This window comes from Mesoplodon densirostris, chromosome 1 (genome assembly GCF_025265405.1).
Source record: "Mesoplodon densirostris isolate mMesDen1 chromosome 1, mMesDen1 primary haplotype, whole genome shotgun sequence".
Lineage (NCBI taxonomy): Eukaryota > Metazoa > Chordata > Mammalia > Artiodactyla > Ziphiidae > Mesoplodon > Mesoplodon densirostris.
In genome coordinates this window covers 35,296,069-35,309,680 of record NC_082661.1, presented here as the reverse complement: position 1 = coordinate 35,309,680, position 13,612 = coordinate 35,296,069, and the positions used below count along the sequence as shown (strand labels likewise).

Below are 13,612 nucleotides of genomic sequence, written 5' to 3'. Positions count from 1 at the left end.
GTTGACAACCGTGCAATTGGTATAGTTTCAAAATGCTTCTATAATCATTCACTTAAGGCTAAAAAGAGTCAGAAAACTTTTCTTGATTGAAGTATATTACTACCCTTGAACTTTTACAAAAGTTAAATGGATAACCATTTAAAATTTATTGTAATTAAGGATTAGAGTAATTAAATGGCAGATTGGAAGTTTAAAATTATTAAAATATTTGTGGTAATGGGTGTGGAGAACATTCTCAGTGGTGAAAATTGAAGGTTATAAATAGTCTTCATTTGAAATGATTACTTGTAAATATTATAATACATTTGTAATGAGTAGAAATTAATTTAGTGGTTAAACCCTTGTATATTTTGCAATCTTGTTTTTATTCTTTTTTTTTAAAATAGTGTTTGCCAGCTCTGAGCCCGTGCCAGGATTCCAAGGGGATACTCTGCAGCTAGCATTCATTGACCTCAGACAAGTAAGATGTAATAATGTACTTCTCATTTATTGGTTTCTACTTCTCACCTTTTTTTTTTTTTTTAATGCTACAGGAATGCTTGTTTGCCTTGAAAAAACTTTTCTTTAGAAAAGTGCTTCTTTGATAACTGTATTTGGTCCTTCTTTTGAACCTATACCCATTCAGTGTCTCAGCTTCATGGGGCATTCTTATTGGTGAATATTTAACTTAGTTATTACTTGCAAAGCACATGAATAAATTAAAACTTTATACTTTGGTTTAGTAACACTTGAAGCTTAAATTATTTCTTAATGATTTCATGGTCGTATATGAAAATTGGTAGTATAACATTAGTTTTAGGACCCAAGTTAAATGTACATTATTACAACCTTGAAAGGAGCCCCTTGCTTAAAATGTTGTCAGTGTAAAGAATGTTATTTTTATAGTTTTTCTGTATGCTTCCAGAAAGAAGGATAAAACTAATTTTTAAAGGTAATAATTATACATTTATGTAATTCTTTTCTAGTCACATAACTCTAAGTATAATAACAAATATGATTTTTAAATTTCTTCTATTCAGTTTACTCTTTAACTTCTCTATTGTCATTTTCTTTATTTTCTTCATATTACCTTTTTCCATCTCCCTCATAATTTTGCTTCTTATTCCTTTCTTCCTCTTTCCTCCTCCTCCTTTTTCTTTTTCTTTCTTAATCATAGGATTAAGGAGCTTAATAAAGCTGAGAGGCACAGGAGTGTGGAGGAGGGGTAGATCCAAGTTAGAGGGCTTAGGAGTGCTAGGATTGACAACAGGCGTGACTGCTGCCCTTGGCAAGAAGAACCAAATGGAGATGGGATTAAAAGAAAGTCACTGTGGTATCAGTCTATTAATGGTCCCATCCCCTTTGAGGGATGGAGATAACTGGAGATGGGGCTCCACCATTGGTATGAATAGACTCTTCCACAGTGATGTTTGGAACAGGACCAGTGTGAGCAGTTAAAGAGCTCTGATTTTAATAAATGTTTGAACACAGAGCTGCTTTTTCTAATTCCAAGCCAGTGTTCAATAAGTATTTATGAAATGCTAAGTATTGATTATTTGGAGAGAGGAGATATGGTTGAAATAGACACAAAAGTAATATAAGAGATAGTTTCATCCTTATGGAGCTTAACAATCCTTTAGAGAAGCACAATACCCACAAACTGGCTAGGAATACTTACAAGACAGTGAGTCATGTGGAAATAACTGGTATTTCAAGTCAAGTTTAGAAGAAAATTGAAAAAGCCGTTCTGTCTCCTAATTATAATCTGTAAAGCACTGAAAGTATTTATGAAATATTTTCATAACATAAGTATGAAATAACCTAAATATTTTCATAACCTAAATAAATAGGAAAATGTATTCATATTTATTTCTGTTTACAATTGGTGCTCATGTATTATGCCAAACAAGAAACACTATTATGAGTGACCTAGATCTACAGATGGTTAGCTTTACTAAGTTAAGGGGAAGATAGTAGAAAACGAAGAAAGTGGATTCTGAACTTCCATTTCAGTTTATTAGAAGATATTCTTACTATTGAAGGTAGATCCATTTTCTTTACAAGGAGTTATCTCTGTTGCTGTCCTGTTGCGCCTAATAAGATGATATAGAAAACTGAGTCCTTTACCAAGTTGGAAACAGGTTTGGTGGTATATTCATTTCCAAATTAGGTTATGACCACTTACATGAATATGACCTCCAATCCAAAGAATATGTGATTCAAGGATAGCTCCCATTATATACAAATAATCTGTTCACAGAAAATTTGAAATTTATTGTTTGCTGTTTTCTCAGTTTTGTATGAATTTTTATGCTGTTAACTAGCTTGTAATCTCATTGTAGGATTGTAGATGGGATCACATAATTAAAAAAAATTTTTTATTAGAGTATAGTTGATTTACAATGTTGTGTTAGTTTCAGGTGTACAGCAAAGTGATTCAGTTATACATGCAAATATATTTATTCTTTTTCAGATTATTTTCTCATATAGATTATCACAGAATATTGAGTAGAGTTCCCTGTGCTATATAGTAGGTCCTTGTTGGTTATCTATCTTGTATATAGTAGTGTGTGTATGTTTATCTCAAGCTCCTGATTTATCCCTTCCCCCAGCGTTTCCCCTTTGGTAACCATAAGTTTGTTTTTGATATCTGTAAGTCTGTTTCTGTTTTGTAAATAAGTTCATTTGTATCATTTTTTGAAAATTAGATTCCACATAATGAGTGATATCATATGATATTTGTCTTTCTCTGACTTACTTCACTTCATATGATATTCTCTAGATCCATCCATGTTGCTGTAGGATCACATAATTTATAAAGCTGTTGGCAAAGATTCTGTTCCTTGATTTGTCCAGATAGGTAGTTAGTTCAAAGCAGATTAAAACTCTGATCTTAGGTACTTTCTTCCTTCAAACACAATCATCATTTGACAGCAAAGAAATCCTCTTTACAAGCATATAGCTCACTAGGGAATTGTTATGAAGGCAGACTTATAAATATTAATAAACATCTCAAATCTTTTTTGTTGATTTACTTATCAAGTAGTACACTTAGAGGCATTAAGTCCTGATAGACATTTCCTCATCAAGGTAACTTCTTTTTTAAAAATATTTATTTATTTATCTATCTATCTATTTATTTATTTATTTATGGCTGCATTGGGTCTTCGTTGCTGCGCGTGGGCTTTCTCTAGTTGCGGTGAGCGGGGGCTACTCTTCGTTGCAGCACACGGGCTTCTCATTGCAGTGGCTTCTCTTGTTGTGAAGCATGGGCTCTAGGCACTGGGCTTCAGTAGTTGTGGTATGCAGGCTCAGTAGTTGTGGCGCACGGGCTTAGTGGCTCCGTGGCATGTGGGATCTTCCCAGACCAGGGCTCGAACCCATGTCCCCTGCATTGGCAGATGGATACTTAACCACTGCAAGGTAATTTCTTTAAGAGACTTAAGTGAATAAAAAAGTCTATTATGAAACATTTAGAATTCTGAAATCTATTATGACACATATATGGAACTGTTAAAATAAAAGATTTATATAGAAATAACTAGTTAATATAAAACATAGTTTTAAAGTATGGTAGTTAGTACACAGTGGAAGCGAGTAGTGGATAGAAAATTTTGATGAGCTAATTTTTTTTTTTTTTTTTTTTTTTTTGCGGTACGCGGGCCTCTCACTGTTGTGGCCCCTCCCCCTGCGGAGCACAGGCTCCGGACGCGCAGGCTCAGCGGCCATGGCTCACAGGCCCAGCCGCTCCGCGGCATGTGGGATCTTCCCAGACCGGGGCACGAACCCGTGTCCCCTGCATCGGCAGGCAGACTCTAAACCACTGCGCCACCAGGGAAGCCCCATGAGCTAATTTTTGACATATTAATTTTTCTAGTCTTAAAAGAGGCTTAAAATTATTTTCTCTGATTATTAATGTTAAAATTTAATTATGCTCTCTTCTTGTACTTTTGTATTCTAAAACAAGAAGAGGGACTTCTGTGGTGGCGCAGTGGTTAAGAACCCGCCTACCAGTGCAGGGGACACGGGTTCCAGCCCTGGTTCGGGAAGATCCCACATGCCACGGAGCAACTAAGCCCATGTGCCACAACTACCGAGCCTGCGCTCTAGAGCCCACGAGCCATAACTACTGAAGCCCGTGTGCAGCAGTGAAGACCCAACACAGCCAAAAATAATAAATAAATAAATAAATAAACAAGAAGATGCAACTAATTCTTTTTTTTTTTAAATTTATTTATTTATTTTTGGCTGCGTTGGGTCTTTGTTGCTGTGCGTGGGCTTTCTGTAGTTGCAGTGAGCAGGGGCTACTCTTCATTGCAGTGCGTGGGCTTCTCATTGCAGTGGCTTCTCTTGCTGCGGAGCACGGGCTCTAGGTGCGCAGGCTTCAGTAGTTGTGGCACGTGGGCTCAGTAGTTGTGGCTCGTGGACTCCAGAGCGCAGGCTCAGTAGTTGTGGCATATGGCCTTAGTTGCTCTGCGGCATGTGGGATCTTCCTGGACCAGGGCTCAAACCTGTGTCCCCTGCATTGGCAGGTGGATTCTTAACCACTGCGCCACCAGGGAAGTCCCGATGCAACTAATTCTTGTCTTCAGCTACTGGACCGCTGTGATATAACTTGAATTTTATGATTTGAGAGGCCTGGATTTAATAATTTGATAATGATAGTTATTTTTCACCTATATTTGTTTTTCAAATTAACTTACAAACAGTTTAGTGGTGAAATGCCAAGTATGGGAATTGGCCAAAAATAAAATTCATTTTGACAACTTTAATCTCATATGAGGTGATGTAATGTTTTTTATCAGTATCAGTGATTATTTAAATAAGGATACCTTAAGTTTCAGTAGCGTTTTTATGTTCCTAACTTCATAAAGATATTTCATAGCAGCATATTATTTTAACACTTTTCTGTGAAGTAGTATATCACCAAACATAAAGAGGGTGCTAACACTTTTATTTACATTTCAGTTGAATTTCTGCACTTTTCCTTTTTTTTTTTTTCCTGGTCTGTGATCCATTTCTGTCTTAATAGGGCAGCTGACAGTTCTTTTCAAGTATACTTAGAAAGGCAAAAAAGCCCTTTTCATAGTACTTATAAGGGGTCATGCTTCTGTTTTTTAGTTTGAATTTGATACTGCTTCATGAATTGCTGGGTATGAAAGATTAGGAAGTAGGTCTAGTGGTCAAATTTTACCTGCCCACCCGGACTTTGCCCTGAGGTCAAACTCCTGATATTTGCTGTTCTGAATAGAGGAGTTGATGACAAGTATGAGCTGATACAAGAGGAAAGTTAGAACCATATCAAAGCTGAAGGCAAGAGAATTGGGACTCAATGAGAGACTGTAGCTAAAAGATGGATCATCAGAATTGCCCTCTTCTAAAGAAAAGGAAATAGCTGACCTGTGAGTGAAAAGACTTTATCATCCTGCCAATCACATGCTTGCTAATGGAAGCCAGTTATCTCAACAACATTTTAAGACCTACTGCCCCAATAGACAATGTGGAGGATTAGCAGTACTCGTACTGCATTATGTGAGCATACTACTTCACTCAATTTTAAACGTGCCGTTTGAACATGATTTGTCTGTATGTACATTTTTTATAAGTAAAGCCTACCATCCTTCTACCCCCAGTTCTGAAATGAAGTCACTAAATGGTGAAGGACTTTGGTATACTTACTTGTAGCTGTTTTCTTTTACAAAGACCATCTCTTTTGTTAAATGTAATCTTTCAAACGGATTTCAAAAGAATTTCAAAATATGTAAAATTCTTTTGACAATGTATGAAAACCTTAAAATTTTAGAACTATTTTTATTATAAGACTTTGTATAATATATAGTATTCAGTGATACTTTTAAAAATAACTCGTTCTTAATATATAGCAAGATTTCAGTAATATCACTGGAAAGTGAGGTGTCCCACATAACTGAATTTCCCAGGAAACTAAAGATTAGGTTTTTTGGGTTTTGTTTTTTAAATTTTATTTATTTTTGGCTGCATTGGGTCTTCATTGCTGCGCGCGGGCCTTCTCTAGCTGCGGTGAGCAGGGGCTACTCTTTGTTGCAGTGCGCAGGCTTCTCACCGTTGTAGCTTCTCCCGCTGCGGAGCATGGGCTCCAGGGCACACGGGCTTCAGTAGTTGTGGCTCTCGGGCACTAGAGCGCAGGCTCATTGGTTGTGGTACACAGGCTCAGCTACTCCATGGCATGTGGGATCTTCCCGGACCAGGGATGAAACGCGTGTCCTCTCCATTGGCAGGCAGATTCTTAACCACTGCACCACCAGGAAAGTCCACTAAAGATTAGTTTTTAATCACCAAAACTTTTAAAATGTAGCCAATTTAGCGGGAAACTTTAAAAATGTATCTCTCACTTTCATAGCTTCTTATTGAGCATAATTCTCACAGTAGACTGAGCATCCATGGCTCACTAATAATCCTAATACTAAATCCTCTTTACCTGGTCCTATTTCACTTTGTGATAAATTAGACTGGCAAGATATTATTGCAGCATTTGACAGTATCTTGATAATCCTTCAGACAATATGGAGAGGTTGAGGTAGGTTGGATGATAATGCAATTAGGTAGGTTTGAAGCTAATAAAACAGTTTCTTCCCTAAAGAATGTTGGCTGATGTATCTTTTCACCCTATATTTTCCTGAAGTGTCTTTCCAGGAACACTGATTTCTCAAGATGAGAAAAGATTTCTTTAAAAAAGATTCCAAGTCAGCTAAGCTTGGGAAACACTTTATACTCTAATTCCCTCTTAGAGACTTACCATGTGCATTAGAATTGTAAGGACTGAGAAATGGTGTGGTAAACCTAAACTCATCACAGAACACATCCCTTACTAATTTTGGCTTGTATTACATGAAATATACTTTGGGAAATGCTGCTTTAAGTCAAGAATCTGGCAGCACCCTCTAGATGTCTGTCTTTGACAGTTTGGGATCAACATATTTTTTAAATGATGACTTGGATAAATACATAGAAGAAATATGAATTATTTGTATAGATTACACAAAGCTAGAAAAGTTACCTAAGATGATAGAAGACAAAATCAAAGTGCTCTCAGTAGTCTTGAGTGATAAGCCAAAGCCAAAAAAGTTAAATTTAGCAAGAAAAATATTAAGTGCTATATTTAATTTTTTTTAATTAAATTTTTAAAAATACAGGATGTAGGAAATCTGACTTATATTATGAAAAAGACCTGGTCATTTTAGTTAACTCCAAATGAACCAACAGCGTGCTGGGAATTCTTAGACTACACTAATGAAAGTGTGGTATTTGGGTTAGACCACTGTGCTTTGGGGCTGTTAAGACTGTGCATGATGGTATGGACGCTCACAAATTGGAGAGCACATGAGAGAACTACAAAGGTAGTGAGTGATCGGATACCTTGTCATATGAAGAGCCTTTTAAAAATCTGGGAATAGGGGACCTCCCTGGCGGACCAGTGGTTAAGAGTCCTCACTTCCACTGCAGGGGGTGCAGGTTCGATCCCTGGTTGGGGAACTAAGATCCCATATGCTGCACGGCTAAAAAAAAAAAAAAATCTGGGAATATATAGTCTAAAGCCTTAGAGAGGTATGCCTTTGTAGTGTAAATCAAATATGTGGTTCTTATTAGCTTATATATGAGCCATTTTCTTTTTCTATACCATTTTCTTCTGCCTGTTACAACCCTGTGCCATAAAAATTACAATTTTTCTTTCTCTATCTACGATTAGATTCCGTTTTCAAGTATTTTATTTCAGGCAAAATAGGGAAAAGAGGAGTGATCATTCCTCTGAACTATATTTAGAGAATTTGAGAGAGAATTCGAATTGTGCAAAATACATATGGATCTCATAGCACTTTTCAAATAAATGTTTTATTGAAATATAACGTACATTTAGGCAAATCATACTATTGCTGATTTTTGACAACGTAAATACATCTCTGTAACACCCAGATCAAGAAAAAGAACTTGACCAGTAAGTACCTCATAAGAGACCCCTACCCCTCACTGCACTTCTCCCTCTCAAAGGATGACAACTATTGTTACTTCTAACACCACAGATAAATTTTGTCTGATTTTGAACTTTGTATACATGGAATCATGCAGTATTAACTTTCTTTTTTTAATTTAATTTTATTTATTTTTTATACAGCAGGTTCTTATTAGTTATCTATTTTATACATATTACTGTATATATGTCAATCCCAATCTCCCAGTTCAACCTACCACCACCACCCCTGACCCCAATATTAACTTTTTGGTTCTGCCTTCTTTTGCTCAATATTATGTTTGTGAAATTTATCCATGTTGTTACATGTAGCTATGGTTCATTCATTCCCTTTGCTGTCTAGTCTACCATTATATAAATATACCATAATTTATACATTCTACTATTGATGGACATATGAATTGATTCCAGTTGTATTGTTACAAATTGAGCTAACATGACATTCTTTTGCATGTCTTTTGGTGAACAGACCCATTTTTGTTGAGGTATTTACCTAGGAGTGGAATTGCTGAGTCAGGGGGGTAGGTGTATAATCAGTTTTAATAGACACTGTGAAGCCGTTTTCCAAAGCAAGAATACTAGTTTGTACTTCAGCCAGCAGTGTAGAAGAGTTCTTGTTGTTCTGCATCCTTGGTATCACTTGATATTAGTTGTCTCTTCCTTTTCAGCCATTCCAGGGAGTATACAATAGTTTTACATTGTGGTTTTAATCTGCGTTTCCTTGATGACTTATAAAATTGAACTCCTTTTCATTTATTTATTGTCTATTTGAATATCCTCCTTTGTGAGTAAACTTTTCAGGTTTTTCGTCATATTTTTCTATTGGATTGTCTGCTTCTTAATGATTTCCAGAAGTTCTTTGTATATTCTGAATATGAGTCCTTCCTTTGTCAAATGTGTGTATTGCAAGTATCTTTTCCTGCTCTGTGGCTGGTCTGTTCACTCTTAGTGGTGGCTTTTGATGAATAAAAGCTCATAATTTTAATGAAATCCAATTTATCATTTTTTCCTTCATGATTAGTTCTTTTTAATGTCCAGTTTAAGAAGTCTTTGCCTTCCCCTGAAATTATAAATGTTTTTTTCTAAAAGTTTTATTGTTTTACCATTCATATTTAGGTTTACAATCCATCTGGAATTGATTTTTGTGCATGGTATGGGGTGTAAGGTTCAAGATTGATTTTGTTCCACATGGTTATGCAATTGACCCAGCACCATTTATTGAAAAGAATTGGCTCTCATAGCATTTTTTAAAATAAATTTATTTATTTTTATTTTTGGCTGCATTGGGTCTTTGTTGGAGCACGTGGGCTTTCTCTAGTTGCGGGGGGGCTACTCTTCGTTGCGGTGCACGGGTTTCTCATTGCGGTGGCTTCTCTGGCTGCGGAGCATGGGGTCTAGGTGTGCGGGCTTTAGTAGTTTTGGCACACAGGCTCAATAGTTGTGCTCGCGGGCTCTAGAGCGCAGCTCAGTAGTTGTGGCGCACGGGCTTAGTTGCTCCGCAGCATGTGGGATCTTCCTGGACCAGGGCTTGAACCCGTCTCCTCTGCATTGGGAGGCGGATTCTTAACCACTGCACCACCAGGGAAGTCCCTCTCGTAGCATTTTAATGTAAAATAGTTATAAAACACAAGACTTTGAAATATAAATGATATGTGCTTCTAATATACAAGTAAAATGGTTTCTGTTGTCCCCCAGCTAACTGTATGCTTATATTTCATGATTCATGCCATTCCCCATTAGCAAATTAGTTATCAAGTTGAGTTTTTAAAATAGCAGCCTAACTATACCCCCACCACATCAAACGTATTTTTAAAAATAAAGCAATTCTAGAGCAAGTATTCATAACAATTCAGGTAACATAAAAGAAAAAAGCTAAGCTACAAGCCCATGAAGACAAGAATCATGCCTTTTTTTTTTTTTTTTTTTTTGCGGTACACGGGCCTCTCACTGCTGTGGCCTCTCCCGTTGCGGAGCACAGGCTCCGGATGCGCAAGCTCAGCGGCTATGGCTCATGGGCCCAGCCACTCCGCGGCATGTGGGATCCTCCCGGACCGGGGCACGAACCCGTGTCCCCTGCATCGGCAGGCGGACTCTCAACCACTGTGCCACCAGGGAAACCCAGTCATGCCTTTTTTGTTCACTACCATACATGTATTGCTTAACCCTATTCCTGGCACATAGTAAACTCAAGAAATGTTGAATAAGTGAATGCAAATTATTCAGTTATATTCAAAAATATTTTTGGTGTACAGAAACACCTTATTTGGAATTGGGATATTACATGTAAGTTAATGTTCCATGTAAAGAAACATACTTTAAAAGCGGTAAAAAAATTTTTATTTCAGTTAGTTTTTTTTTTTTTTTTTTTTTCTTTTTGCGGTACGTGGGCCTCTCACTGTTGTGGCCTCTCCCGTTGCGGAGCACAGGCTCCGGATGCGCAGGCCCAGCGGCCATGGCTCACGGGCCCAGCCGCTCCGCGGCATATGGGATCCTCCCAGACCGGGGCACGAACCCGTATCCCCTGCATCGGCAGGCGGACTCTCAACCACTGCGCCACCAGGGAGGCCCTTCAGTTAGTTTTGATGGGAGTATTTCTAAAAATACATGACACATTTCTCTGCCTTCTCGAGTAAACGTGTAAGCATTACAAACATTTCTTGATTTACCTTGGTCATCATTAGGGATACTAAAATAATAATATGTTATTTCTAAGAAATGTTGTCATTGCTCCAAACCCAACTGTTCTTCTATGGATAAAGAAATATTTTGAACAGGGGAATTATAGGAATTTAGACAAAGGCAGTATATGCCTTAATTGAGTGATCAGCAATGACTAAATATAGAGCAGAACTTAAATAAAGCACCATGTCCTAAACTTCTGTTATTTGGAACAGTGAGTCATGAAGAAAGTAAATTATAGACAAATTTAGGAAATCCTGAATATTGTGCTCCTCTCTTGTAAATTCACAATTTCATTAGCACATTGAAGGCTTTGAGAAGTCCTATAATAGAGATGTATCCCCTTTTTCCCCCCAAACCTGTTTGAGTACTAAATACTTTTCAAAAAAAAATCTCTTACTATCCTGCAAATCAGTGTTCCATGGCACACAGTTTGAAAACACTGAATTATGTGGACCACTATTACACTGCATTACTCTATGGATTCCTAGAACTATGTTCTGGTTAAAACATAGGGCTCTGGGGCTTCCCTGGTGGTGCAGTGGTTGAGAGTCTGCCTGCCGATGCAGGGGACACGGGTTCGTGCCCCGGTCCGGGAGGATCCCACATGCCGCGGAGCGGCTGGGCCCATGAGCCATGGCCGCTGAGCCTGCGTGTCCGGAGCCTGTGCTCCACAACGGGAGAGGTCACAGCAGTGAGAGGTCCGCATAACGCAAAAAAAAAAAAACCATAGGGCTCTGAAAGCAAAAAGATAAACCTTTCAGTAGATAGATGAAATTTAAATACTAAAATACAAATAATACAAAAGTGATGAAAATAGTAGAAAGTTTTCAAAAATAATTTGTTGAACTTCCTCTTTTTTAAAATATTCAGATGATTTTATGAAGGATGGTAATTACTAGAGGATTAATGCTGCTTAGATTCAATAAACCAGTCAGTCAGTCATACAGAATAACTTGTTTTTAAGAAGCATGAGACAGTAACACAGGATTGCTTGTGAAGAATGAAGAGATTAAAGGGGGAAATTAAAATACCAGCTCATATGGAGTTCAGATCCTAACAGTTGTCAGATTCCTTAGTGAATCATCAAGGCTATCGTTATTGAACCACAGTATGCATACTTGGAGAGAAATAAAGAATATATTTGCTACTTCCCCCCCCCCCTTACTAATAATACACTGTAAATGAGATGGGAAATTTTTGAAAGAGATATTTTGATAAAATAATCAAGTTATGTTCTATATTTTGTTTGTTATAAAGAGCATCTCCTAGTATTAAATACATTTGAAGTGACTTTTTTCGAGATAACTGCACCTTTCCTTAAGACAGAAAACCTAATACCTTCCAAAATAAGAATCTTAAAACAAAGCCAAAACGTCACAAAGAAGATAGTATTCCTACTTAGTGGTACTAAAAACATGATGAAAAAACTTCAAAGTCCTTTAGAACTTACAGAAATTTTTTGCCTAGATGGTTTACTTTACACGTTAACGTAGCTGTAAGCACCTTCAGATACACAAAGAGAAGGGGTAGGGGAACAAAAGCTGCTTTGTTCACTTTGCCTCTTTTACCTGTCACCAGGTCCTCCCTAGCAGGCAAAGGAGGAGCTGTACACCTAAAAGAACTCTTTTACCTTCCATCACTTCTTTGATCTGACATAATTTAAAGAATATATTTTTTAAAAGTCATTTTGTGACCTGATACATGCATCTTTTTATTAATGGTACCCAGGGAAGATTCTCTGTGTCCCAGAAGAGTCAATGGACCATTCTGAATATTAAGCCAATTCTTTTTAGTTTTTTTTTTTTAACTTTATCAATTTTTGGAACTTTACTATCCATATCCTGATCCAATATGATCTCATATAGTTGGAACAAGAGTATAGTGTATGCCATTTTTAAAAAAGGCAACCCATAAAACTACTTCAGATCTGTTTTCTTATTTATATATGTCATCAACATACATGCCATTTTCTTTCATGATAAATTCCAAATCTGGGCTTCTCAGTACCATATGCTACATGAGAGACTAAGTAACCATTAGCTGTGACTATTGCTCATTTGACTTCTCTGATATTCTGCCACTTTGTAGAGAAATCTGTTAGGAATGATTTGTAGCTTTTTACTGTTTTTTTTTTCCTTCAGCGTTCAACTCCATGAGCAGGAATTGGTTATAACATAGATTGCATTGCATAAAGGTCCTTATGTGCCTTTAGATCAGGGGTTCTAACCTGGGGATCACAGGTTGGTTTTAGGAGGCTTATGCAAAATTTTGTCTATATGTGCATATTTCCGAGAAGAAGGTCCAGTGTTTTAATAGATTCACAAAGGCATCATATATGACCTAACAACAGTTGTCTCACCATCACTGCTCTAGGGAAACTGAAAGCTGTCCAGATGAAGCCAGATCACAAAGAGCTGTCCCATTTCCAGAGATGTCTTTATTTATTAAACAAATATTTGAGCACCTGCTCTGGGCACTCTTTTAAGTGCTGGTGATACAGTGGTGAACAAGATAGGCAAGATCCCTGCTCTTAAAACTTGTTTTGTTGGAGGGAGATCCATAACAAACAATGATAATTTCAAATAGCTTTATATAGAATTTCAAATACATTTAGATTCTGTGAGAAAAATAAAACTGGTTAACGTGAATAGTGACTGGGAGTTAGTGGACCACTTCAGATTGGGTTGTCAGGGTAAACCTCTTTAAGGAGTAGATATCCGAATGAAATTAGGAGGTATGGGGAAATAGTATTCCTGGCAGAGAGAGGAGCAAATGAAAAGTCCTAAGGTGCTGTCAGGGAAGAGAAAGTGTGGCTATAGTGTAGTGAGCAAGGGGAAAAGAGGTGCAAATGAAATTGGGAAGGTTGTCAGAGCCAAGTCATGTAGGACCTTGAGGGCCTTGTTAAGGAGTTTGGGATGTTATGTATGATGGGAAACCATTCAAGGA

General features: G+C 37.3%; 1 protein-coding gene across 2 annotated transcripts in view; it reads left to right on the top strand.

The window, feature by feature from the left end:
* EXOC6 (exocyst complex component 6) overlaps positions 1–13,612 on the top strand; it is a 194,943-nt gene that overhangs the window by 157,636 nt on the left and 23,695 nt on the right. For both annotated transcript variants that reach the window (XM_060114007.1, XM_060113927.1), the window contains one exon: positions 387–460. In XM_060114007.1, the coding sequence (XP_059969990.1) occupies positions 387–460 (74 nt within the window). The remainder of the gene's footprint in view (positions 1–386; positions 461–13,612) is intronic.